Genomic DNA, 24,936 nt, shown 5'->3' on the forward strand with positions numbered 1-24,936 from the left:
GATGTGAACTGAAATGTCACCTCTAGATGTAGGGAGACTGGAACCTATTGCTGGTGGGATGGGAACTGTTGGAGAGAATCAAGGCCAAACTAACGAGTACCCTGTGACCCGCAGTTCCACCCCTGGGCTCACAGCCAAGAGAAGTGAGTGCAATTGGCCACGGAAGGACATATCGAGAATGCACAGACTTCCTGGTGATCCAGTGGTTAGGACTCCACAGTACCACTGCAGGGGATGTGGGTTCGATCCCTGATCAGGGAACTAAGATCTCGCATGAGTTTGGGCATGACTTCAAAATAAAAAAGAATGCTCACAGAAGTCTTATTCATAAGAGCCCAAACTCAGAAAGCCCTCAATATCAGCAGAAGGAGAATGGAGAGAAGGATTATGGGATAGTTATGCAATAGAATACTACACAGTGATGGAAAAGACCAAGCTACTGCTTGACCCAACAATGTAAATGAATCCCTCAGATTCATAGATTAGACACTGGAAGCATGAGCAATGAAAGGAAAAACAGATAAATTGGACTTCAAAACAATTATAAAACCTTTTCTGCATCAAAGTACATCATGAGAAATATGAAAAGACAACCTACAGAATGGGTGAAAATATTTGCAAATCATGTATCTGATAAGTGTCTGGTAGCCAGAATAAACATAGGACTCATATAATTCAACAACAAAAAGAAAAAAGGAAATTAAAAATAGCAAAAGATCTAAGTAGACATTTGTCCAAAAAATATATACAAATGGCCAAGAAGCATATGAAAAGATGTTCACTGGTCATTAAGGAACACGAGTGGCTATTAAGGAAATGAAAATCAAGACACGATGAGATACCACCACTTCACACCCTCTAGGATGTATTTTACATACAGAAAATAATATATTGGCAAGAATGTAGAAAAATTAGAACCCTCAGGCACTGCTGGTAAGAATGTAAAACGGTACGAGCACTTTGTCAAACAGTGAGACAGTTCCTCACAAGATTACCCAGAAAATTACCATCATTGTCGTTTAGCTGCTAAGTTGTGTCTGACTCTTTGAAACCCCATGGACTGCAGCATGCCAGGTTTCCCTGTCCTTCACTATCTCCTGGAGTTTGCTCAAATTCATATCCATTGAGTTGGTGATGCTATCTAACCATCTCATCCTCTGTCGTCCCCTTCTCCTCCTGCCTTCAATCTTTCCCAGCATCAGGGTCTTTTCCAATGAGTCAGCTCTTCGCATCAGGTGGCCAAAGTACTGGAGCTTCATCTTCAGCATCAGTCCTTCCAATGAATATTCAGGGTTGATTTCTTTTAGGATTGACAGGTGTGATCCCCTTGCTTCCCAAGGGACTCTCAAGAGTCTTCTCCAACACCAGAATTAGAAAGCACCAGTTCTTCAGTGCTCGGACTTCTTTATGTCCAACTCTCATATCCATAATGACTACTGGAAAAACCATAGCTTTGACCATATGCACCTTTTCGGCAAAGCGATGTCTGCTTTTTAATACGTTGTCTAGGTTTGTCATAGCTTTCCTTCCAAGGAGCAAATATCTTTTAATTTCATGGCTACAGTCACCATCTGCAGCGATTTTGGAGCCCAAGAAAATAAAATCTGTCAAGCTTCTACTTTTTCCCCTTCTATTCACCAGGAAGTAATGGACCCGGATGCCATGGTCTTAGTTTTTGAATGTTGAGTTTTAAGTCAGCTTTTTCACTCTCCTCTTTCACCCTCATCAAGAGGCTCTTCAACTCCTCTTCACTTTCTGCCGTTAGAGTGGTATCATCTGCATATCTGAGTTTATTGATATTTCTCCTGGCAATCTAGATTCCAGCCTGTGCTTTATCCGGTCCGGCATTTTCCATGATGTACTCTGCATGTAAGTTAAATAAAAGGGTGACAATATGCAGCCTGGTCATACTCCTTTCCCAATTTTGAACCAGTCAGTTGTTCCATGTAAGTTTCTAACTGTAGCTTCTTGACCCACATACAGGTTTCTCAGGAGACAAGTAAGGTGGTCTGGTATTTCCATCCCTTTAAGAATTTTCCACAGTTTGTTGTGATCCATACAGTTACCATGTGACCCAGAAATTCCACTGTTAGGTATATTCCTGAGATAAATGGAAATATATGTCCACACGAAAGTTTGTGCACAAATGTCCATAGAAGCATTATTCATAATAACCAGAAAGTAGAAACAACCCAATTCCACCAACTGATGAATAAATAAATGGTGGTATAGCCATGCAATAGACTATTACTCAGCCATAAAAAGGAATGGAGTGCTGATATAGCCTATAATATTGACAAGCCTGGAAAACATTATGCTAAGTAAAAGAAACCAGACACAAAAGGTCACAAACTGTATAATTTCATTTATATGAAGTGTCCAGATCAGGCAAATCTGTAGCGATAGACAGCAGATTAGTGGTTACCAGGGGATGAGAGCATGGTTACCAGGGAACTGGGAGCCATTACTCAATGAGCTTCCTAGGTGGTTTAGCAGGGAAGAATCCACCTCCCAACACAGGTAGACATGCAGGTAGACGCAGGAGATGTGGGCTTGATCCCTGGGTCAGGAAGATCCCCTGGAGGAGGAAGTGGCAACCCACTCCAATATTCTTGCCTGGGAAATCCCATGGACAGAGGAGGCTGATGGACTACAGTTCATGGGGTCGCAAAGAGTCAGACACGACTGAGCACTAGCACTTAATGGACGTGGAGTGTTTTAAATCTGGAACGATTTAAAAAGTTTTGAAACTAAATTGAAGTGGTGGTTACGCAATCTTGTGCAGGCACAAAATCCCACTCAAGTGTATGCTTTAAAATGGATAATTGTATGTTATGTGAATTTCACCTCAATTTAAAAAAGTAAACTTCAATGTAAGAAGTGAATGGAAACTGGAAAATATAAACATCACCTCAGTGCCCTGGGGACACTGACAGAACCTACTGGGTGCGGAACAGCCTCATCCACTACCTCCTTTTGCCTCACTGCAGCCCCAGGAGGTGGGGACTGTCTGGAGCCCAGAGAGGGACATTGACCGAGCCAGGCTCACACAGCTGCCAAAGGACAAGGCTCCAGCCTCTCAGACCTCCCAGCCCCCAGACTCCTGAAACCGCTGTGGCCCCCTGGGATTCTCATCAGGCCTCACTGGGTGGGAGCTAGTGAGGTCAAGGGCCAGGAACGTTACTGCAGCCACGAGGCAGGAGTTAGTGACTGAGAAGCTTGGAATGTGCAGCCTCTGAAAAGAGCTCCTTGTGGCTCCACCGACGGTTAGAGCAGGAAGGGACTTTCAGAGCCATGTAATCATACACACACACACACACACACACACACACTTGAGCCTGAGCTCCTGCTCAGTCACGGCCCCAGGCTGTGTTTCTGGAGCCGGCAGACAAATGCAGTCAAGGCTGACCTGTGCCACCACCTGTCTGCTTCTGTCAGTCTGACCTGTCCTGCTCGGGCTCAGCCAAAGATTTCAGATATCAGTGTGTGTGTGTGCGCACAAGTACGTTAGCATGTGATCAGAACCCCCAAAGCGTCCACCCATGGGGCTTTTTCTTAACATGCATTTTTTGTTGCTATTTGTCAAATTCTTACTATATGCTGTACTCAGCATGGGACATGATTTGATATCTATTCTCCAACAACCCTGAGATGTTTATCATTTTGTAGTTATCAGATGTCCTCAGTTCACAGATGAGGCTCTGAGAGATTGTGTGCCTCACCAAGGTCATACAGCTGGCGAGCAGCCTAAGCAGAATTTGAACTCAGAACCCAGGCGTATGATTCCAGCACGTATGTTCTTTTCCATGATTCATACTGCCTCTCCTTCTTACGTACACATGTGTGCACATACGTGTGCATGCACACTCACACACATACACATACACACCCATGTATTTCTCATTCTGGTAAACTGCTGGTGGTTTCTTTTCTTTTTAGACAATGAGAAGCACTGAGTAGAATAAGGAAAAGGGAGAGGCAGCAGACTGGTAACCACCTTCTGAGTGCGCCTCACTTTATAGCTTACAAAGCACTTTCACATTTGTGATCTCATTTAATCCCACAGCCGCCCCATGAGGTCAGCAGGAGGCTCAATTATTCCCACTGGGAACGGGACTCAGAAGGAAGGTGACTTGCCCAGGGTAACAGAGACAGAAAATGGTAGCTCTGGAACTGGAAGCCCAGGGCCAAGCTGGCCTCTTGGTTCTAAGTCCTGAATACATCCACCAACCGCGGCCTCTGTCCCTGAGGAAGGCAGTCCAGGACCCCATCTTCCTGAAATCTCCCTTATGTGAGGACAAAATTGGAGCCAATCAAAAGGAGGTACCAGTGGAAAGCAGGACTGCCCAGCTCTGTCTGTCTGTAGTTGTGTGACTCCGGCAGCTCCTTACTCTGTTCAGGCCTCAGTTTCCCCATCTGCAAAATGAGGCTGATAAAGGCATCTGCCTCCCAGAGTTGTTGGTTTTCGGTTGTTGACGCTTGGTCCTGGCCTCACATTCACACAGACCTTTGACATAATCTCCAAACAAGGCTGATGACAACACAGTCCTGGGAGAGCAGTTACAGTATTTAAGGAAGATGGGGTTTATCAGAACACAGAACTGTGTCCAATAGGCTCAGCTGACAGGCTCTCACTACTGGTAGGGGCTCTGAATTAAAACTTGCTACAGCTCCTGAAATTATCCTGCGAGTAAGGCAATTGTATTGCATTGTATTTGTGGGTAGTTCAAACTATTAATATATCCTTGTAATTATTTAAAATACACACCATTTTTGTAACTCTGGTTTGTCATTTGTTCACTTTTTCGTATACCTGAACCTTAAAACAGCGCCAGTGAAGGGGACTCATGTCACGACTTGGATGGCAGTAGCATGGTTCGGGGCATGAATAAGCAGCCAGATGATGGTAATACTAGTAACATCAATCACGTTTATAATCCGACGTACAGTTTCCAGACTTCTTTCATATTCTTCATTCCAACTTCCCACGCGTGGCAAGGTCGCTCTGTGAATATTTTGTCCCATTTTACGCATGCAAACACTAGGCTAGACCAAACAGTGGGCTGCGGGGGGACCGCGGTGGCGAGGGTGGCGAAGGCTAAGTCGGCTCTTGGGGGCTGGGCGGGGCTAGGCGGACGAGGCGGGGCGGGGCGGGGCGGGGAGCCCGGCAGCTCGCAGGTGCGTAGGACCGCGGGGGAATCCTTAGCTCCACCTGGGCGCGGCGAGGAAATCGCACCATGTTTGGGCAGCTACGTCAGAGGGGGCGGGCCCGCGGCTGTCCCTAGGAGCCGCCAGATCCGCCCCTTTTCCCCACCGAGAGTCAGTCGGCTACTGGACTGTGGGAGGCGACAGAAAAGTTCAGGGCGGATTGATAAAAGGCGGCGCGTCTGGAGAGGTGGAGCCTGGAGGTGACCAGAGCCGCGGCGAAACGCCCGCCCTCCCCCGCCCACCCCCCGAGTAGAAGTGGTTCAGCCCGAGGACTTTTCATTCATAAAAAGAAAAGACTCCGCGAGGAGCGAGTGAGTCAGAACCGAAGCCGCCGACGCGGACCCCACAGAGCCGCCAACCCAGGGCATGTTCCGAGACTACGGGGAACCCGGACCGAGCTCCGGCGCCGGCGGTGCGTACGGCGGCCCGACTCAGCCCCCGGCCACAGGCCAGCAGGTGAGAGGAACCCGACACCTGGAGTCCACAGGTGGACAGCGCCGAGGAGAGCGCGGGCCGCTCCGGCACACTCGGGGACTGGGACCGGGAACTGGGGGAGGGACCAGGTATCGGAGCGGTGGCAGCGGATCCTGCCCACTCTCCGCTGTCCAAAGGCACTTTCTGCCCCACAGCCCAGCAGAGCACGCGCGGCGGGAGGAACACATCTCTGCGAGCATCGGCCCAAGCGCGCGTCCCCCTTCCCCTCTGTCCGTTGTCTCTCTGTCCCTCCGTCTCTGTTACCTCCTCTCCTTCCTCCTGTTCACCGTTAATTTCTTTGTCCCATCTGCTTCGGAAGAGGACCCCCTTGGTCCGGGATTAGTCCCAGCCCTGACCGGATCAGAGAGGGTCCCGATCTATCTCGGACGACATTTCCGAGGTCCGGAGTCTAAGCCGCGGCCGAGAGGTCCCCACGCACTGGCTCCCCAAGCCGGCTTGCCCGGACAGACTGGGAATCTTGGGCAGTCTGTGGTCATCCGTGTGCCTGCCTGTTTGTCCCTCTCCACCCCATCGCCAAGTCCTCATCCCCGTCCAGCCGCAGTGGACCTGGTGGGATCCAGGAGACTGGCTCTTGACCCCTTTACGGGTTGGGGCGCGTGGAGACCGCGAGATGCCAGGACGTGCACGGGGTCTTGCAACCGGCAACTCCCGCTCCCCTGACTCTCGACACTGAACGGCGCCCGCTGCCGGTTGGGGGGACCTGGGAGGCTGCAGGTGCCCATTTCCTGTCGAGGGGCGATGAGCACGTGTCTCTAGGGGAGGGAAGGAGCGGCGTCCGTTCCGCCGAGTCACGGCGGCCGAGTCACGGTGGGTGACTCACCCCGGGCGCCCCTCCCTTCCTGGCCCGGAGCGGCCCGGGCCCTGACAACGTCGGGAGCGGGAGATGCCGCCGGCGGTACGTAGGCTGGGAACTAGGGTCATTGGGCCACTGCGCCCGCAGCGCTGAGCCGGGGACACTGCTGTCTAGACTTGCCTGGGCTTGAGGGAGCTTTCCCGGACGGCTGGGGGCCCACACCCAGGGCCCAGCCCCAGGGCTTGAACTCACTTCTCCTCCGGAACACTGAGTCCCTATCTCAACCCATTCCTCACATTTCTGGCTGAAAGAATCGAGGCAGCGCATATTGTGCAGTCTTGCATTGTGCTGGGCACTTTCCACCTCATTTTTTACCTTGTCTCACAGAATCTAAGACCCCATGGATTTTAAAACCTGTTATTTTGTGCCACTATTTTTTTAAAAAATTTTTTACTTTGTCAATTAAACTGTGACCTCAGAGCTACTGAAGGGTACTTCTTGGCATCAGGGAAATGATCCTCACCTATGACAATATTAAAAACAAGGAAATTGAGGCATATTGAGGATAAATAATTTACCCTGACAGCCAGTAAATGGCTGAGCTAAGATCAGAACTGGGCTAGCTTGAACCCAGAGCAATGGCTCTTGTCTACCATGGCCCCTGTATGTTGGGTACCTGCCACTTGCCAGGCTCTGTCGCACATACACTCTCTTACCTGATTCTCCTAGTCACCCCTGAAGTTGTGCTTAGTCGCTCAGTTGTGTCTGACTTTTTGCAACCCCATGGACTGTAGCCCGCCAGGCTGCTCTGTTCATGGGATTTCCCAGGCAAGAATGCTGGAGCAGGTTGCCATTTCCTTCCCCAGGGAATCTTCCTAGGGCTGTCATTATCTTCTTTGTGCAGATGGGACTCAGACAGGGTGCAGGAGTTGGTAAGACCCTGATGACCTGTACCCAAACCTCACTTCCCACTTATTGACTGTCTGTCTAAGGACAACTGTTTTCCTGTCTGAAAATGAAGATTTGTTGTTGTTTAGTCACTAAGTCGTGTCCAACTCTTTGCAACCCCATGGACTGCAGCCCACCAGGCTCCCCTGTCCATGGGATTCTCCAGGCAAGAATACTGGAGTGGGTTGCCTTTTTCTCCACCAAGTGATATCTTCCTGACCCAGGGATCAAACCTGCATCTCCTGCATTGGCATCAGAAATGCAGGCAGATTCTTTATCTCTGAGCCACCGGGGAAGCCTTTAAAATGAAGATACTGTTGTGCAAATTATAAGGAATCAGTATTTTTAAAGTGGCTGGGATAGCACCTGGAATTCACACTTTATTATTGGAAGCCCCTCAGTCCTCACAGACCTTATCCCTGGCCTTCCATGTCTTATCCCTCAGAAGTTCCACCTCGTGCCAAGCATCAACACTGTGAGTGGCAACCAGGAGCTTCAGTGGATGGTTCAACCTCACTTCCTGGGACCCAGCAGCTACCCCAGGCCTCTGGCCTATCCCCCGTACAGTCCCCCGCAGCCCCGGCCAGGAGTCATACGGGCCCTGGGCCCAACTCCAGGGGTGCGTCGCCGGCCCTGTGAACAGGTAAGAAGCAGAGGAGCTCATGAAGGTTCTTGAGTCCACAGGGGTGCTGAGGCGCAGAAAATAAACTCTTGTCCAGAAGCAGAACACAGGCTGAGAAGGGGCATGGGGAGAGTAGGTCCACTGGTTACTATTGGCCAAGACAGAAAGTGATGAGAGCCCCTGGGGAGACCCAGAGGGCCGTGCTGTCACTTCTGGATCAGGGAAGGCTTCTTGGAGGTGGAGGCATATTAGCCTAGAAGGATGGGTAGGATTTGCATAGGGAGAAAGATGATGGAAAATACATTCCAGGTAGAGGGGATGGCAGGAGCAGGAATGGAGGTAGAGGTGAGAACATGTAAGGTGTATATGTGGAAAGCTGTGTGGGCAGTAGAGGGGCTCCACCTGATGACAGGTACAGAGAGGGTGGGCTTATGCTGTCTGTATTGCTGAGAAGAGAATAGAAAGGGTTTCCTTCAGCTACTCTGAGTCTCAATTTCTCTAACTCATTTAATCCTCACAAAAACCCTCTTGGGAATGAACTCTGGGTTTCCCCCGTTTTACAGCTAAGGAGATGAAGGCACAGAGAGATAGTCACTTGCCCAAGGTCACACAAGGAGTGAGTAATGAGACAGGACTGTCCAATTCTAAAGTCAGATCGTACCCACCAAGCCACAGTGTCTCACCAGGAGGTAAGAGAAGGCTTGACGTTGAAAGAGCTGGGAACACTTGCCTTCCAAACCAGGGTTTTTGGCTGCTCACTGCTAGTAATAAAGTCCTTGCCCAAATAAATGATTAAGAGGGTCTTTAAGGGACTGGTTCCTCTTTCCTCTCCCTGGGGCATTTCAGTATCTGAGACTGTAGTGGGTGAGGGCTGCCCCTTAATGAGTTTGCTCTGACAGCAAGGTAGAGGATGGAAAGGACAGTTAGAATCCTGAGAAAGATGTGCGATTAGTCAGGGCTGGCTTTTGCAGAAAAAGAATGGCTGGCTTTTGTGACCAGATGGAAGGAGACCACGGTGTAAGCCCCAGAGGCAAGCTCCTGGACTTCCTTCAGCCATGTCTCTTTGATCCTGAGTACTCCTAGATGGGCTATGAATGGGCTCCTTTTCGGAAGAGGTGGTGTCCATCAGCTGGCCCTTTTCTCAGTGTTAAATAGAGTGCATCGATTCTTTAAAAGATTTATTTATTTTTTGGCTTTGGTGGGTCTTCGTTGCTGCCAAGCTTTCTCTAGCTGCAGCAAGCAGGGGCCACTCTTCCTTGTGGTGTACAGGTTTCTCACTGTGTTGGCTTCTCTTGTTGCAAAGCATGGGCCCTAGAGCGCTGGCTCAGTAGTTGTGGTACACAGGCTTAGTTGCTCTCCAGCATGTGGGATCTTCCTGGACCAGGGATCAAACCAGTGTCCCTGGCATTGCAAAGCAGATTCTTAACCACTGGACCACCAGGGAAGCCCCAGAGTGCATGGATTTTAATTTCTGCTCTGGACCACAAACAAGTTATTCATCTTCCCTGGCCTTTGGCTCCTTACAAGAGAAGCTGGGTTAAGGATCCATGTAAAGCACTTAGCTGGCACACAGTAGGTTCCCAATAAACAACTACATAGACGCTCTCATTACCCCCTCTTAGTGCTTACAGCCTCTGGGGAAGAGGAGGTTTGGTTATCAAGTGACTGAAAAGAATGAGGTTCCTTTGAAAAAGAGTGGCTGCAACGGCCACTTATAGCTGTGGAATGAAAGAAGACTTCCAGGAAGGGTCGTGGTGGCCTGAGGGATCTCAGTTGAGTCCTGGGAGAGGAGGCTTAGGATTTATAGTGGGACATTTATAGGGAGGACATTCCCAGAGGAATCATAGGAAGCAAAAGCTGGGAGCGAGGAGGAAATTTGACTAATCCAAGCTTACTAAATACGGAACCGGTCAGGTTGGGGAGGTCCCCAAAGAGCAATCTGAGGGCGTCCCTGCGCTGCCATGCCCTCCGCCAGGGTTCTACCACTGGGCCGGCAGCACAGAGTCCACCTCACTGCTCTGTAACCCTCCTTCCCCCAGATCAGCCCCGAGGAGGAGGAACGCCGTCGAGTGAGGCGGGAGAGGAACAAGCTAGCCGCGGCCAAGTGCAGGAACCGGAGGAAAGAATTGACCGACTTCCTGCAGGCGGTGAGCACCAGCGAGTGCAGAGGGTACCCTGGTCCAGGCCCACCCAACCTCAGAGGGTCCCCAGTTCCCAAGGGCCGCAAGAGGCGCCATTAGATACATCCCCTCCCCCCAGCTCCCTTTTGGAGCGGCACTGAGACGAGGAAAAAGTGGTTAAAAATTAGTTGCAGCTTGTCTCGCTCTGAACACAGCAGAGCTGAAGCAGGCCGGACAATATCCTTCGAAGGTGCCCCCTAGCCTGATGGGAATCGTGCCTCTTTTCTCCCCTGGGCTCATGGGAGTTGTAGTCCAGACTTGATGGAGACTCTCTACTCCCCCCAACCTCCCCTCCCCCACGCCCCAACCTGCCAATCACTACCACTGCGGGAGGCTCTGCGACATTCAGCCCTCTTCTTCTTTACTCCTTTCCTTATCGTCCACAGGAGACCGACAAACTGGAGGATGAGAAATCTGGACTGCAGCGAGAGATTGAGGAGCTGCAGAAACAGAAGGAGCGCCTGGAGCTGGTGCTCGAAGCCCACCGCCCCATCTGCAAAATCCCAGAAGGGGCCAAGGAGAGCGAAACCAGCGGCACAGGTGGTGCCAGCGGCACCAGCAGCCCGCCAGGCCCCTCCCGCCCTGTGCCATGTATCTCCCTTTCCCCAGGGCCTGTACTTGAACCCGAAGCATTGCACACTCCCACGCTCATGACCACACCCTCCCTGACTCCTTTCACCCCTAGTCTGGTCTTCACATACCCCAGTACGCCAGAGCCCTGTGCCTCAGCCCATCGCAAGAGTAGCAGCAGCAGTGGGGACCCCTCTTCTGATCCCCTGGGCTCCCCAACCCTCCTGGCCTTATGAGGCACTCCGGCTCCGGCTCCCGCTCCCTGTGGGTGCCACCCTAACCAGTATTTCCCTGCTCATTTGATCCAGCTGGCCTGGATCATATCCCATGTCCAACCCCAGCAGATTCTTCTCCATCCCTCCAGACAAGACTGAGCATATTTTGCTTCCTAGTAGAGCCAAAGCTGCCCATTGGTTCTCCAGAGCTGGCCTCTCTAGCACAATTTGCACTAAATCAGAGACAAAATAGTTCCCATTTGTTGGAGAAAATTCCAGGCAGCTCCCAAGGGACTTTGTAGATTCTCAGAGGTCCTCTGGAGCCCTAATCCCCTGCAGATCACCCCTATGGTCTTCATCACCTCTTCCTGTGATCCACCCAACCCTACTCCTGACAGAAGATGATACTCTACCAGCCTAGAACACTAACTCACCCAGCCCCACTGCCAGCAGCACCAGGTTATTGAACCAGGACACTCTGCCAGCGCCTCCTAAAAGGAACGGCTCAGGAGAGTGCCAGAGCTGACCTGCAGCCCCCAGCTCTGAGAAGACTTTAGCTACAAGCCTCCACAGCGTGGGCAGCTGCTATTTATTTTCCTAAAGAGAGTATTTTTATACAAACCTGCCAAAATGGAATAAAAGGCTTGAAGCTGTAGCCTGCTCTCATTGGACCCAGAGGCTAAAGGGAGACCATTTGGAACCAGAAGCCTCAGGCTCCCATTTCAGCTCCACCAACTCACTACCTGACCTTGGACAAACTGATATTTCTGGACCTCGATTTTCTTATCTGACAAATGAGGCTACATCTGTTCTGCCTCATCTCCAGGACTGAGAAGAGGAAGAGAAGTGCTGTGAGGTGCCAAGCCAAGAGGATTATCCTCCTCCCGGTGGGGGACCCACAGTGCTCCGGCGTGTGCCACCGGAGGGCGCTGTTAGGCCCCTTCCAGCCTCTCGGGAGGCGGCTGAGTGGGTTTTAGGCCCCCCGCACCTGCTTCCTGCCCCATTGTCTTGGACAGGAAGGAGCCGGGAAGGGAGCTGGAGCCACTTCTGGGGCCGGATCACGGCCTGTCCTGGGGCCTGATGGGGGGAGCCAATGGCTCACCACTGTCCCACACCCCGCCCCAGGACTGAGGTAATGGGGGAGTCAGCCACCTTAGTTCTACAGTCCCTCCAGATGGGAATGGTACCCCCCAATGGTACCCGCCCTCGTCCCAACGCCGGCGAGTTCCAAACAGACGCGCCCGGGCCATGGGCTCTGCTTCCGCCTCAGTTTATTAGCCTCCACCCAGCCCCCAGTAAGTCCCTCCACTCCAGCCTCCAGTCCCCCTACTGCCCCGCCAGCGAGAGTCAGGGGCCTTCCTCAGTGTTAGGGTTTCTAAGTCCATTCCATCGGCCCTTCGTGCGCAGCCGGGGCGGCGTCGGGTCCCCAGGTCCACCGCAGTCTCGCCGCTTGAGGAGCAATCCGGGTGGGCGTCGGCGGGAAGCTGTGCCCTCAGTCATCTGGGGAGCAGGCCAGGGGCAACTGATCGGGGCTGCCCACGCTGCCGGTACTGGAGCTTCCATCGCCCAGGTCACGAGGACCGCAGGGGGGCAAGGCCAGCTCGGGTGTCGGCCCAGCGCCAGAGCCCCCCGAGCCGCCGGAGCCGCCTCGGGGACCCCACTCTTCGCCCAGCGCCAGACAGAGCTCCTTGAGCGCCAGGTTCTCCCGCAGCAGCTCCTCCTGGCGGCCTTCCAGCTCAGCCAGCTTCTGCCAACAACCGCCTAGATCCTCGCGCACGGCTCGGGATGCTTGGGTCCCGAAGAGCTGCCACTGGCGCGCGGCGCGCCGCCCGCGCTGGCGCTCCGAGTCCAGGAAGCAGCAGAGGTCGCGCAGCTCGCGGTTCTCGGCCTGTAGGCGCCGGTTGAGCTGCTTGAGCTCGCGGATCTCGCCCAGGTGACCCTGTAGCTGCCGATTCACCTCCTGCATGAGGCGGCCGCGCTGCACCAGAGCCGCGAGGCGCGCCGCCTCCTCCCGCCGCAGGCGCCGCACCAGCTCCTCCTTGCCCAGAGCCGCCATCTCTTCATCCGTCAGCTCCTCCAGGCCGCCCGTCTCGGCCTCCATGGCTGCCTAAGCCTCTGGAGCATCGCCTGCCCGCCGCCGCGGCCCAGGAGCCCCACGACGAGCTCCTCGCCGCTGGGGCTCAGGCAACCGCTCAGTGGACAAGCTGTGGTGGAGCTAGCGTAGGATGCAGCAGCCGCGCGGGGGTGGGCACGCGGCGGGGCGCGCGCCGGGGCGGGGCCCCATGACATCAAGGACGAAGAGCCAATCCGGGCTAGCGCCCTCGGAAGAGGGCGGGGTCCAGGCTCCCAGAATGAAGCCCTTCCCCGCCCACTTCGGACCGTGGTGTCCCTGATGCTCGCTGACTCTGAGTATCCGCGTCCCCGACCTCGGTGCCAGTCAGCCCCAAACTACGTGCTTCGTACCTTCCAATTCCAAACTGCCTCAAGCTCGAGCGCAGGCCTCTCGGCTCCCTCTGAGAACCAAGATTCCAGTGTCGACCCTCAACTCTTCCGCCCACCCTCTGACAAAATCCAGACGGATCGCCTTTCCATCCTTCCTAGCTTTGCTCTAACTGTAGAGTCTCGACTCACTGAGCATCGCTTTCAGTCCTTGGAAATTAAAGTCCAAACGTCCTGGCTCACATCATCAGCCTACTCTCCCTCTCACAGACCGTTTCCTGTCCGGTGGGAGGGGCATACAACGGATTTGTTTGTTCAGTAAACTTTTATTGTGTGTAAGGGCTACGCAGAAATAAACTTGAGTCATATCCTTATACTGTCCTTAAAGAGGTCTTGATCTGGAAGAGGCGACAAGCTGCGATGAAGACGCAAATGGAGGAAGACCACATTTTGAGGGACTGACCCCACCCACTAAGTTGCCTCAAACGTGTCCCATTCTTTGCGACTCTATGGACTGTAGCCTGGCAGGCTCTTCTGTTCATGGGGATTCTCGAGGCAAGAATACTGGAGTGGGTTGCCATGCCCTCCTTCAGGGGAGCCTCCCAACCTAGGGATGGAACCCACATCTCATGTCTCCTGCATTGGCAGGCGGGTTCTATGGCCACCTGGGAAGCTTTCCCCAAAGAGGTGCTACCAGAGGGACCCTGAAAGATGTATAGGACTTTGGCGAGTCATGAGAGGGCTATTTGAGGAAGAGAGAATAGCACGATGAAAGTCTGGGGACTGAAAGAGACTCCATGCTTTAGGAACAGCGAGAGTAAACTGGTTTTTCGTGTCTGTTTTGGAAAGGCAGTTCTTAGAGAAAGTGGTAAGAGAGAAAGGCAGGCAACAAATGTAGAGCTAAATTCTTAAGGGCTTTAAATATTAAGATGGAGCATTTAGATGGAGTAAGGATTTCAGCAGGGGAGTAATATTTTTGAAAATACATTTTTTAAAAAGGTTGATTGGGCTGCTCTGTGTGGGATGGACCACAGGGAGGGGATGTAGGCAGAAAGATTACTGAGAACAATGTGTCAGTGGGCAAAGAGAGCTATGCAGAAGGACTAGGCTTGGACAGTGCAGTGGGGGTGGAGAGGACAAAACAGATACTAGAAATATTCAGGAGGCAAATCAGCAGACTTGAATGTGGAGAGAGAAGAGTCTGGGAGAAGCCCAGGTTTCTGGTATGAGAACAGGGTGGATGTAGGGGCTGTTCTTGAAATAGGAACACGGGGATGGGGGTGTGGGGGTGTGTGTGGGGGTGTGTGTGTGTGGGGTGTGGGTGGGAACAGATCAGGAAACCAACAGGTCTGGCTGTGGGGAACCGAGTGGAAAGAGTTACAGGTTGGTGGCCGACTGGATGTGGACTTCCAGACAGAGCTCTAAGCTGTATCAGGGAGGTCATTAGTTGGAGGGGTGGAGGCGGGCCGATTGGCTTAAAACCATGGGAGTAGGTACCCCATATTCAGGAGAGGGGTTCATCTGCAGGATGGACTGAGGGGCCCTCAGCAAGGGCCCTTGAAGACGAGCCAGACAACTTTTTTTGCATAAAAAGATTCAGGACAGAGCCCTGTTGTTTAGTCGCTCAGTCGTGTCCTACTCTTTCACAACCCCAGGGACTGCCCAGGCAAGAATACTGGAGTGGGTAGCTATTTCCTTCTCCAGGGGATCTTCCCGATCCAGGGGTGGAACTCGCATCTCCTGTGTTGGCGGGTGGATTCTTTACCGCTGAGCCACCAGGGAACCCCATAGAACCCTGTGGAGCTACTACATTCAGGATACAGGTCAAAGTAGTGGGGCTCCCCGCAAAAGGGCACAGAACAACCAGGAGGATATGAGGGTGAAGGTTGCTGGGACAGGGGCAACTAGCCAGAGGCCTTGGCTCTGGATGCCCTCCTGCAAACCCGGCCGGCGTGAGGGTGGCGTGGGCTGGGCTGGGAACCGGGGAACCCGAGATTCCCCCTCCCGCTGGGAGGAGGGGCTACCCAACCGCCTCCGCCTCGGCTTCTTTCCTCGCGGCTCCTGCCCAGACTAGCTCTGTCCCGGAAGTGGTCCTTCTCTGGCTCCGGGTGCCGGGAGACGAATGTCAGTGCTCCCGGAAGTGGCCCGGCGGCGGCGTGCCGGGCCCGGGCAGTGCTCGCTCCTGCTGGGGCGCTGCGGTAGCGCCCGGGTCCGGGCGTCGCCATGACCAGCGAACTGGACATCTTCGTGGGGAACACGACCCTCATCGACGAGGACGTGTATCGCCTTTGGCTGGACGGTTATTCGGGTCTGTGGGGGGCCGACTGGGGGAGCCGGTCTGGCGGAGCGGTTGTTTTGGATGGGAGAGGGGGCCAAGCCAGGACTAGGCATCCTATAGGGCAGTGGGCAGAGGCCTGGGAGTATGAAATGCCTGGGGCTCGGGGCTGAAATCCCTGAAGAACCTCTAGGGTCGGCGGGGCGGGGCCTGATGCCAGCCCTCGCTTCCCAGTGAGCGACGCGGTGGCCCTGAGGGTGCGCTCGGGAATTCTGGAGCAGACCGGCGCCACAGCAGCGGTGCTGCAGAGCGACACCATGGACCACTACCGGACTTTCCACATGCTCGAGCGCCTGCTCCACGCGCCTCCCAAGCTGCTTCACCAGCTTATTTTCCAGATCCCGCCCTCTCGACAGGCGCTGCTCATCGAGAGGTGCTCACCTGGCGGGTGGTGGGGACGCCAATCAGTCTGGCCATGTACCCATTTTGCAGGCTGACGATGAGGCCCGGGGACGGTCGGGACTTACCCAAGCCGGGAGAAAGTTGAGAGCAGAAGGGGCCAAACCCAGGTCCTGCCAGCTCTCCTCTCCCCTCTTCTTATGGAAAGTCAGTAGTGTCGTCCCCAACTCCCCACAGGTATTATGCCTTTGACGAGGCCTTCGTGCGGGAGGTGCTGGGCAAAAAGCTGTCTAAGGGCACCAAGAAAGACCTGGATGATATCAGCACCAAAACAGGCATCACCCTCAAGAGCTGCCGGAGACAGGTGGGCACTGCAGCTGTCTGCAGCCCGCCCCTTTGTGCCATCCCTTTGGTTCCTGCCTCGCCTCCAGCCCACTCCAACACCTCTGTGGCAGTGCCTTCGTTTCCACTCTCCTCCTTTTGCCCCTTCCAAGCCGTCCCCTACTCTTGAGCCAGAGTGACTTCTCAGACCTTAGCTTTCTTCTGCTCACGAACTTTGAATGGCTCCCATTCTTTCCTATAGCAGCCACATTCCTTGGCCTTGACCTTCAGACTCTCCTATCATCCTGTCCCTGGCCCCTCTCTAGACTCCCCAGCCCCTGGCTTCCTTTTGCTCATCTGCCCCTGCCTGTATTATTTTTACAGGGTATTATTTTAGGACATATCTACCCCTTGAAATCTAAGGCAGGGTCAGGGGTTGAGGTAGGTGGTCATATACCACCTTCTCCAAAAGCCTTGCCAGTGGTGCCAGGAAGAAGTAACCCTTCTAACTGGGCCTTTAGCATTTTCCTCTGTGATTCCTGTGAGCTCCCCAAGATGGCTTAGTATTTGCTCTTTTTTGAGTTCCTGGGGCTTAGCCAGGAAGGTCAGTTTCAGCACAAACTAGTGAAGAGCTAGAGAGCATGATGCTAAAATAGGGGTGAATTTGTTGATAAGAGTGAGTAAACATTTATCCAAGGCAAGATGGCAGAAGCTGGTGAACATTTGGGGAATTGATAAGAGGTATTAATAATTAATGGGGCTTTCCAGGTGGCACATGGGTAAAGAATCCACCTGCCAATGCAGGGGATAATAGTTTGTTGAAGGAATAGCAAATACTCCATCCGTGTCTGGTGATTGGATAGGTGGGTCAGTGACAGAGGGATGCTCACCCAACAGTTTATTGAGTGAGCAACCTGACCTGTCCTTCTCCTCTAACTGCCCTGCAGTTCGACAACTTTAAGCGCGTCTTCAAGGTGGTGGAGGAAATGCGGGGCTCCCTGGTGGATAACATCCAGCAGCACTTCCTCCTGTCCGACCGGCTGGCCAGGTGAGGGGCCAGGAGAGGGGCCAGGTGAGGATCCAACTGCCTCCCCCTCCTGCACACTCCTTCCTTATGCCCTGAAGCTGACCCTTGTTTTCTGCCCCAACCTGCATGACCTCCATGCTGTAGGGGGGCAGTGGTTATCCCTCTCTTGGGTTGTACTTTGGTTCAGACTGGCCTGGGTTGGAATCCCAGCCTGGCCATTCACCAGCTGGACTGTTGTGAGGTGCCATGGGTAAAGCCCATGATGGCACAGCCCCTGGGACTTAGTAAGTACTCAGTAAGTGGTCGCTGTTACCCTGTGGTCTCCCACCGTGTCCCTTAGGAGAGCCGGGCTGAAACCTTCTCTTTGCCCAGAGGAGGAGGCCCAGAGAGACGTGACTTGAAACCCATCACACAGTGAGTTAGGGTAGAGAGAGGCCAGAACACAGAGGTCCTGCCGATGTTGTAGCTGGGAACTGCTTGCTAAGAAGGAATTTCAAGCCCTGATGGACCCCCTCCTCTCCCTACCCCGCAGGGACTATGCAGCCATCGTCTTCTTTGCCAACAATCGCTTTGAGACAGGGAAGAAAAAACTGCAGTATCTGAGCTTTGGGGACTTTGCCTTCTGTGCTGAGCTCATGATCCAAAACTGGACCCTCGGAGCCGTCGGTGAGGCCCCCACTGATCCAGGTGCAGGCCCCCGTTCCCAGCAGCCCTTCTTCTTCAGGGCCCCTGCCCAGCCGCTTCTGCTCACGGCCCAGCGCCCCCACACACAGCTTGTCTGCAGACAAGGGACCCACAGCGTCTCTCTGGCTTGGGGCCAGTCCCTCCAGCTCCGTCACACCCAGCGTGCTCTTTTGTCTTGTGGGGTGCCATGAAATGGGAGGGGGGCTCAGGTTATCACAGGAGGCATTTTTGAATCTCCCACCTCAATTCCCTTCGTGGGCCTCACTTAGACTCCCAGGTGGATGACATGGACATGGACTTGGACAAGGAGTTTCTCCAGGACTTGAAGGAGCTCAAGGTGCTTGTGGCTGACAAGGACCTTCTAGACCTGCACAAGAGGTGACCCTGGGGTCTGTGGGGCGGGGCCTGAAGTGGGCGCCCAGGCAGTGCGGGCCTTGACCCTGTCTTCCTTCAGCTTGGTGTGCACGGCCCTCCGGGGGAAGCTTGGTGTCTTTTCGGAGATGGAAGCCAACTTCAAGGTCTGTGGCCCAGTCCAGCCTCTGTCCTTGGGGCCTCTGCAGCCTCCAGAGCCCTGTCCCCACCCCAGCAGCTCTGCTGCTGGCTTCAGGCAGTGCTGCTGTCCCCTCTGCCTGCCCCTGGGGGGAGCCAGCTCTTAAGCGCTGGGGAATTACTTGATTGAGGGAGGTGGATAGATGTGGTTTCAGCCCCCAGCCTCTCTCGGACAGAAGGCAGAACTCCCAGGCTCCCTCCCCGACAGAACCTGTCCCGGGGGCTGGTGAACGTGGCCGCCAAGCTGACCCACAATAAGGATGTCAGAGACCTGTTTGTAGACCTCGTGGAGAAGGTGAGTTGTTCTGTCGGCTGCCCTCTGACCCCATCCTGGCCTGTCCCTGGGCTATACCAGTGCTGGATGTTACCTTGGACCCACAGTTCGTGGAACCCTGCCGCTCCGACCACTGGCCATTGAATGACGTGCGGCTCTTCCTGAATCAGTATTCCGCTTCGGTCCACTCCCTGGATGGCTTCCGGTGAGAGATCTCAGGCTTCCTTATCCTGCTGGCCCCCTGCTGGGGCCCAGCTCTCCTGCAGACTCTGAGTTCCCTGTTCTTTGGCCCTGGGGTTAGAAGTCACTCTGTTGACCAGAGTCTCAGCTCCATCACTGAGAAACTGACCTGATCTTGACAAGTTCCTTTCTCTCTGTGTGCCTCCGTTCCTTCAGACATAAGCTGGGGGTGACAGCATTAAGGCTTATAGGAATCCCGTGAGGATTAAACGAGTGAAGGTGTTGAGAGCTCGTGGAGCAGGGTCATGGGGATCCAGTCAACATCAGCCAACACCATTACTGTTACCATTGCAGGCACCAGGCGCTCTGGGACCGCTACATGGGCACCCTCCGTGGCTGCCTCCTGCGCCTCTATCATGACTGAGGCCCCTGCCCTGCCCTAGCCACACTGACAATAAAGTTGCCATGACTTTGGAGGAGGCTGTGAGTGGGTACTCACATGGGTCTGCGCGTGGAAGTGTGTGCCCGTTGTACACGTACATCTCTTTGAGTGTCATGGTGTATGAGGATGTATGTGTCCGTTGACCGCACAGGGACAGGGACATGTCGGAGAACGGTATCTACTCGCTCCCCATCCGTTTCCCCACCCCAGCCGTGACCACTCCAAAGACGGGTCTTGTCTTGCTTTATTCAATCCCCAGCGAGAATACTGGGGAACTAGGCAAAAGCCTTGGGGCGGGTGGCAGGGGAAGGTAACGGGCACAGCAGGAGAGAGCCAAAGGGCAGCCAGGCAGCCTCAGGGAGGGCAAGAGACTTGGTGCTGCTTCTTAGGCTTCTCCACTCTGGCGGTGACCGGGAACTTGGTGATGCCGCAGGTGTTACTCCCTCGATGCAGCCGGAAATAGCCCTAAGAAGTGAGGGCCCATCAGCACCAGACAGCGGGGAGAGGTCTGTCCTGCCCTGTCCGCCCCCGTAGATCACACTCACCTCCTCACCCCACTGAGGCCCCCAGGAGTTCTTCAGGGTCCAGTATGCCATGGAGCGGCGAGGGCGCGCGTAGGATCCGAACGAGGCCGCCTTCCCCTGCCTCCCCTCCCCCGACTTGGTTTTACCAAAACCCACCAGCAGGACAGAATGATCCACTTGTGTGGGGTCACAGGTGGTAGGTGTGGCCTTGATCACACCCTTCTGGTATTGCTGCAGGGGCAGAGAGGCCGAGTCGGGCCACCTCCCCTATATGCACCCGCCACCCCCCCCGCCCCATTCCCTACCTTATCTCACCTGCAGTAGCGTCATATTGATGGTCACGGTGATGGGGCCCTCGGTGGCCAAGTGCCTGGCCATGCCTGGGGGTGGAAGGTGCCATCTAGCCCTGCCACTCCTTCATCCCCTGCTCTCGGCTCATGGGCATCTCTATCTATCTCTTCCTCTTTTCCACCCTCTAGCCCCCGCCCCCAGAGATGGCCTCCGTCTCTGTCTATAGCTCCGTCTGTCCTGGTCCGTCTGTCCCTGTCCGTCTCCCCCCTGTGCCCACCCGTGTCCCCATTGTGCCCGCACTCTGCTCGCAGGCCTGCAGTATTATGAAATCCTGGATCCAGGCCACCTTCTTGTACTTCTTAGCCAGGCACCTGTGGGTTTTGCCACTCCCATCGAATGGATAGTCCTTCTCACTGGCCAGGCCGCCTGGAGATAAGCAAGGCCCAGGAGGAGGCTCAGTTCAGCTCAGGAACAGTACCCGCCCCATCCTTCCCCCACCACGACTGCCTGGAGCAGCCAGGCACTCACTGTTGTTGAGGACAGTGAGGAACGCATCCCAGACGAAGCCACCCCTGCAGCCGTTCCCACAGCGGTCACAGTCAAGCAGCTCTGGTGCCAGAAGGGACAATGTGTGTGCCCAGGCCTCAGGCACCCCCACCTCCTTTGGTCCTCACCCCAGCCCCTGCCCCCAGCCATACGCTGCACGGAGACCTCCACGAAGTGTCTGAACTTGATGGCCCATAGGGCCTCGATGTTGCCCGCTGCCGCCATGGCCCAGCAACAGTTGCAGTTTCGCTAGTGGGGAAAGGATGGCGGCGGTGGGGGCGGGTAAAGACTGCAGGCCCTCTCCTCCCCGCCTCCCCACACCCCCCACGCACCCCCCCCCTCCGCCCCCGCCCCGGGGCTGGACTGGGCCAGGCTGCTGGGCTTGGGGTGGAGGCAGATACCTGGTCCCTGACCAGTGAGATGGGGCCAACTTTCCGCCAGTCACAGGTCCGGGGCTCTGATTCCCCCCACTCTTCAGACCCCACTTTTCTGCTCACACCGAGGGCCTCTCCAGCCACCTGGCTTCCATAAAGCTGGACAAACTCCTCCTCTGGGGACACATGGGGCCATGAAGTTCAGTGTTTTGACCCCTCCCCCCACATCCTGCCTCCCACCCCAGCCATCCACATCCTGAGCCATTTGAGTCCCTGTAATGCCCCTGGAGGCAGAAAGATGAGGACCCTGAGGCCTAGAGGGAGGCCAGGTTCCTTGCTGGGGCGCACAGCCCTGCACCCGGTGTCTCTGTGAGCTGGGCTACCGCCCAGGCCTCCACAGAGTTCCTGCCCTGATCTCGGATTCAGGGCAAATCCCCAGCTCGAGAGTCCCTCTGGGGAACAGAAGCCAAGTCAGCCTGGTATCTGCTGGGGAAGATCCTGCTTCCCCGCCTACCACCCATTGCCAGGAGTCCAGTACCTGTGAGGTCACTGAATTGAGTCACCCCAAACTCGGCTGTGCCCAGGTCCTCCTCCTGCAGCCGCTGAGCCTTGGCCAGGTTTTGGGCAAAGATGTCCAGGCGGCGGGCGTACTCTAAACCAAAAGGAGGTTGTCCTAGGCTGGCTCGCAAGCCCTCAGAGACAGGAAGCGGCCACCAGTTTGGCTTTCCACCCACACTCTCCCAGGTAAGCACTGGCTCCTTTCCTATGGTCTTTGCAGACCCCGCTACAGACACCTGGACCAAGGAAGTGGCTCCCCAGGGCCCCTACGGTTGGAGTTTCGTTGAAGGCAGGTAGAGAGTATCTGCCCACCTGAAGAAGCCAAGTGAAAAGTCGGAAAGCTAGTGACAAGGGAAAGGTGGGTGGTCAGAGACCGACTTCCTGCCAGGTCATCTCTGTCTCTACTTCACACCTCTGGCCGCAAGTCTGTGGCTGGAACATGGCAGGGGAGGGTTGGGGTACAAGTCCCTGGCACAGGAAGTCAGGCTGAAAGGTGCCCACGGACCTCCCCCATGGGAGATGAGATCCAGAGGGCAGGAACAGGGCTGGCAACGCATGGGAGAGGGAATCCACAAAATGGGTAACCCTGGGTGCCTCCTGGATGACTAGCAGTCTTCTGCTGCTGCAGTCACAGGAAAGTGGCTCTGGACGTGACGATCCTCTCGGACCAGTCAAACCCCCAACAGCTACCACCTCCCTCCAGGTTCGTAGCCAAGGAGGATCCCGTCCCTGCTTGTTTGGGAAACCAGGGAGTACACTCTCAGCCCCACGTCACTGTCCTCCTGAGTGGCTTTGGCCAAATGCATTCCCCGCCCTGAGCCTGAATTTCCTTGTCTGTTAGATGAGAGCAGGGGTTTGGACTGGGGACGCACGTGCCCTGGCATACCTGCTGGATTTGGATAACTCCGGTTGTACTGCATCTGAAACAATCTGAAGACCTCTTTCAGCTCCAGCGGCTGGGGACCTGGGTCCTGGGTGGTGGTGCAGGGTCGGGGGCAGGGGGTGTAAAAAGAGCAGTGGGGAGGGGGTGAGGTGAGGAGTCATGGCGGGGACCACACCTCAGCTCCCACCCGAGCTGGGACTGGACTAGGGGAGCAACTGGTTCACCCGCCTTTCTCCCTGTGTGGGCCTGAGCACATGGATCATCCCTTCAGTCTCAGTTACTCCCTCTGAGAAATAGGAACAAACCCCTGTTTCTGCCGGGGTGAGCCTCAGACATGGGGAGAAAGTTGGGGACACTTACCTGGCCCCTGAGGGAGTCCTTGATGCCTTGAGCCAGGCCTGCCACCAGCAGGGCCAGGAGGCAGGAGAGATGGACAGTTGGTGCCATGATGTGGCAGACTAGAGTGTCTGGGGCAGGAAACTGCAGACCAAGGTAGAGGGGCTTAGAGGGTGGAGCTGGAGAAACCACAAAAGGGAAACCAGGTCAGGAAGGGGAGGAGGACCCCACACACACACACATACACAAGAGGGCTTCAGGCTTCTGTCTCAGCACGGTCCCTGCCTGCCAGTACCCCACTCTACCTGTTGTCTTTATTCAGCAGAGGCTCTCTGCCAACCCTGTCCTGGGCAGTCCTAAGGATGTGGAGATGGATCTGGCCTTAAGGGGACAGGAGGAGACAGATGCTAAGTGGGCAGTGACAATATAGGGCCATTGGTGCCTGGAGGGGGAAATAGGGCTATGGGAGCCACAGGCCCTAATGATGGGGGGCTGTGAACGGTGGTCAGTACCCCCCAGGAAGCATTCTTGCTCATCCTACTACAAAGCTCAGTCAGCTCAGGTGTCACCTCCAAGAAGCTCGCCTATCCTGTGGTATAACCTGCAGCCCCTTGAGCCCCTGCTGTGTGCACACCGGATGTGTCTGCCTTGCTTGTATCCTCAGCACCCAGGAAGGGGCCGCATGCAGAGCTGGCTCAGGGGCGATTTGCTGGCTTAGTGATTAGTCATTTTTTTTTAACGAGAAAAGTTCAGGGTCCAGGAGACAGCAAGTGGCAGCTATGACCTCCTCTGTTCTTCATTCTTGTCACAGTCTGGGGAGGGGAAGAGGTATGTGAATGGGCTTCAGGGAGCAGGAAGATAGCAGGATTGGCAACTCAGACAGAGCCAGGCCAGAGGCTGAGGCCTGGGCAGGGGTGTTAACACCTGTCACTTGTGCCTTGAAGTGGGTCCTTAGGTTCGGGGGCTCTCATATGGACCTTCAGTCTGAGAACCAGCATCCAAGACCAGAGACAGGCGAGAAAAAGAACTGGTTTTCTGGGGTTTCCATGGGGATGGGAGCCAGGGGAAGGGATCCATTCATTCATGTGCTGATTAGCTCATTTCTTCGTTCATTGGGAATCTTCCCAAAGTCCTGAGGTCCCTTTTTGCTGCACAAAAGGGACCCTTTTGTGATCCCTTTTTTGATCCCCAACACACGCATACCATGTAGTAAGCCAAGGGTCTCCCCTGGGGAAAAAAAAGAGAATGATGCTGACTTTATTAAAATGCAGTAGAGGACTTGACTTCCCTGGTGGTTCAGTGGATAAGAATCTGCCTGCCCATGCAGGGAACATGGGTTCAATCCCTGGAATCCAGGAAGATGCCACATGCAGAGGAACAACTAACTCTGTGAACCTCTTCTACTGAGCCTGTGCTCTAGAGCCTGGGAGCCAAAACTACTGAGCCCATGTACTGCGACTACTGAAGCCTGTGCACGTGAATCCTGTGCTTTGCAAGAAGAGAAGCCACTTCAATGAAAAGCCCGTACACCACAAAGAAGAGAAGCCCAGCTCACTGCAACTAGAGAAAGCCTGCACGCAGCACCAAAGACCCAGCACAGCCATAAGTAAATAAATAAATTGAAAAAATGCAGTAGGCAGATTATCTGCAGGAGGGTACCTGGCTCCATGATTCTAGTTCCCAGTCATGTGTCCCACGCTGGTTTTAGCCCCAGAGCTGGAGGTTTAAAATAACAGCTTTAGGTTCCTGCTTGCCCAGCGGTTGAGAATCTGCCTGCCAATGCAGGAGATGCAGGTTCAATTC

The 24,936-nt window shown here is 54.6% G+C and overlaps 4 protein-coding genes across 7 annotated transcripts; 2 read left to right on the forward strand and 2 right to left on the reverse strand.

The window, feature by feature from the left end:
- The first annotated feature begins 5,430 nt into the window (after positions 1 to 5,430).
- FOSL1 (FOS like 1, AP-1 transcription factor subunit) lies at positions 5,431 to 11,107 on the forward strand. 2 transcript variants are annotated; one of them, XM_070359333.1, is made up of 4 exons: positions 5,431 to 5,664; positions 7,890 to 8,087; positions 10,111 to 10,213; positions 10,633 to 10,804. In XM_070359333.1, the coding sequence occupies exons 1-4, from the start codon at positions 5,575 to 5,577 to the stop codon at positions 10,653 to 10,655; spliced, it is 414 nt and encodes a 137-aa protein (XP_070215434.1). In that variant the 5' UTR covers positions 5,431 to 5,574; the 3' UTR covers positions 10,656 to 10,804. The 2 variants fall into 2 exon arrangements, with proteins under 2 accessions (XP_070215434.1, XP_005894093.2); XM_005894031.3 differs by having other exon boundaries at positions 5,447 to 5,664; positions 10,106 to 10,213; positions 10,633 to 11,107.
- Positions 11,108 to 12,285: 1,178 nt separating this feature from the next.
- On the reverse strand, positions 12,286 to 13,950 carry CCDC85B (coiled-coil domain containing 85B). Its single transcript, XM_005911886.3, has one exon. The coding sequence runs from the start codon at positions 13,130 to 13,132 to the stop codon at positions 12,524 to 12,526; it is 609 nt and encodes a 202-aa protein (XP_005911948.3). The 5' UTR covers positions 13,133 to 13,950; the 3' UTR covers positions 12,286 to 12,523.
- Positions 13,951 to 15,586: 1,636 nt separating this feature from the next.
- FIBP (FGF1 intracellular binding protein) lies at positions 15,587 to 19,653 on the forward strand. 2 transcript variants are annotated; one of them, XM_005894032.3, is made up of 10 exons: positions 15,587 to 15,778; positions 15,980 to 16,178; positions 16,382 to 16,508; positions 17,413 to 17,513; positions 18,025 to 18,179; positions 18,446 to 18,554; positions 18,631 to 18,694; positions 18,934 to 19,020; positions 19,107 to 19,204; positions 19,534 to 19,653. In XM_005894032.3, exons 1-10 carry the CDS (start codon positions 15,694 to 15,696, stop codon positions 19,601 to 19,603), a joined length of 1,095 nt encoding a protein of 364 aa, XP_005894094.1. In that variant the 5' UTR covers positions 15,587 to 15,693; the 3' UTR covers positions 19,604 to 19,653. The 2 variants fall into 2 exon arrangements, with proteins under 2 accessions (XP_005894094.1, XP_005894095.1); XM_005894033.3 differs by having other exon boundaries at positions 15,589 to 15,778; positions 18,025 to 18,158.
- A 194-nt stretch (positions 19,654 to 19,847) lies between these two features.
- Positions 19,848 to 23,293, reverse strand: CTSW (cathepsin W). 2 transcript variants are annotated; one of them, XM_005894035.3, is made up of 10 exons: positions 23,158 to 23,293; positions 22,801 to 22,885; positions 21,895 to 22,008; positions 21,384 to 21,532; positions 21,135 to 21,231; positions 20,965 to 21,045; positions 20,737 to 20,862; positions 20,461 to 20,525; positions 20,167 to 20,376; positions 19,848 to 20,086 (listed from the first exon to the last, which is right to left on the reverse strand). In XM_005894035.3, exons 1-10 carry the CDS (start codon positions 23,242 to 23,244, stop codon positions 19,976 to 19,978), a joined length of 1,125 nt encoding a protein of 374 aa, XP_005894097.1. In that variant the 5' UTR covers positions 23,245 to 23,293; the 3' UTR covers positions 19,848 to 19,975. The 2 variants fall into 2 exon arrangements, with proteins under 2 accessions (XP_005894097.1, XP_070216001.1); XM_070359900.1 differs by lacking the exons at positions 20,737 to 20,862; positions 20,965 to 21,045 and having other exon boundaries at positions 21,111 to 21,231.
- Between the last annotated feature and the right edge of the window lie 1,643 nt (positions 23,294 to 24,936).

The sequence above is a fragment of the Bos mutus genome, chromosome 22, assembly GCF_027580195.1.
Source record: "Bos mutus isolate GX-2022 chromosome 22, NWIPB_WYAK_1.1, whole genome shotgun sequence".
NCBI classification, from domain to species: Eukaryota; Metazoa; Chordata; class Mammalia; order Artiodactyla; family Bovidae; genus Bos; species Bos mutus.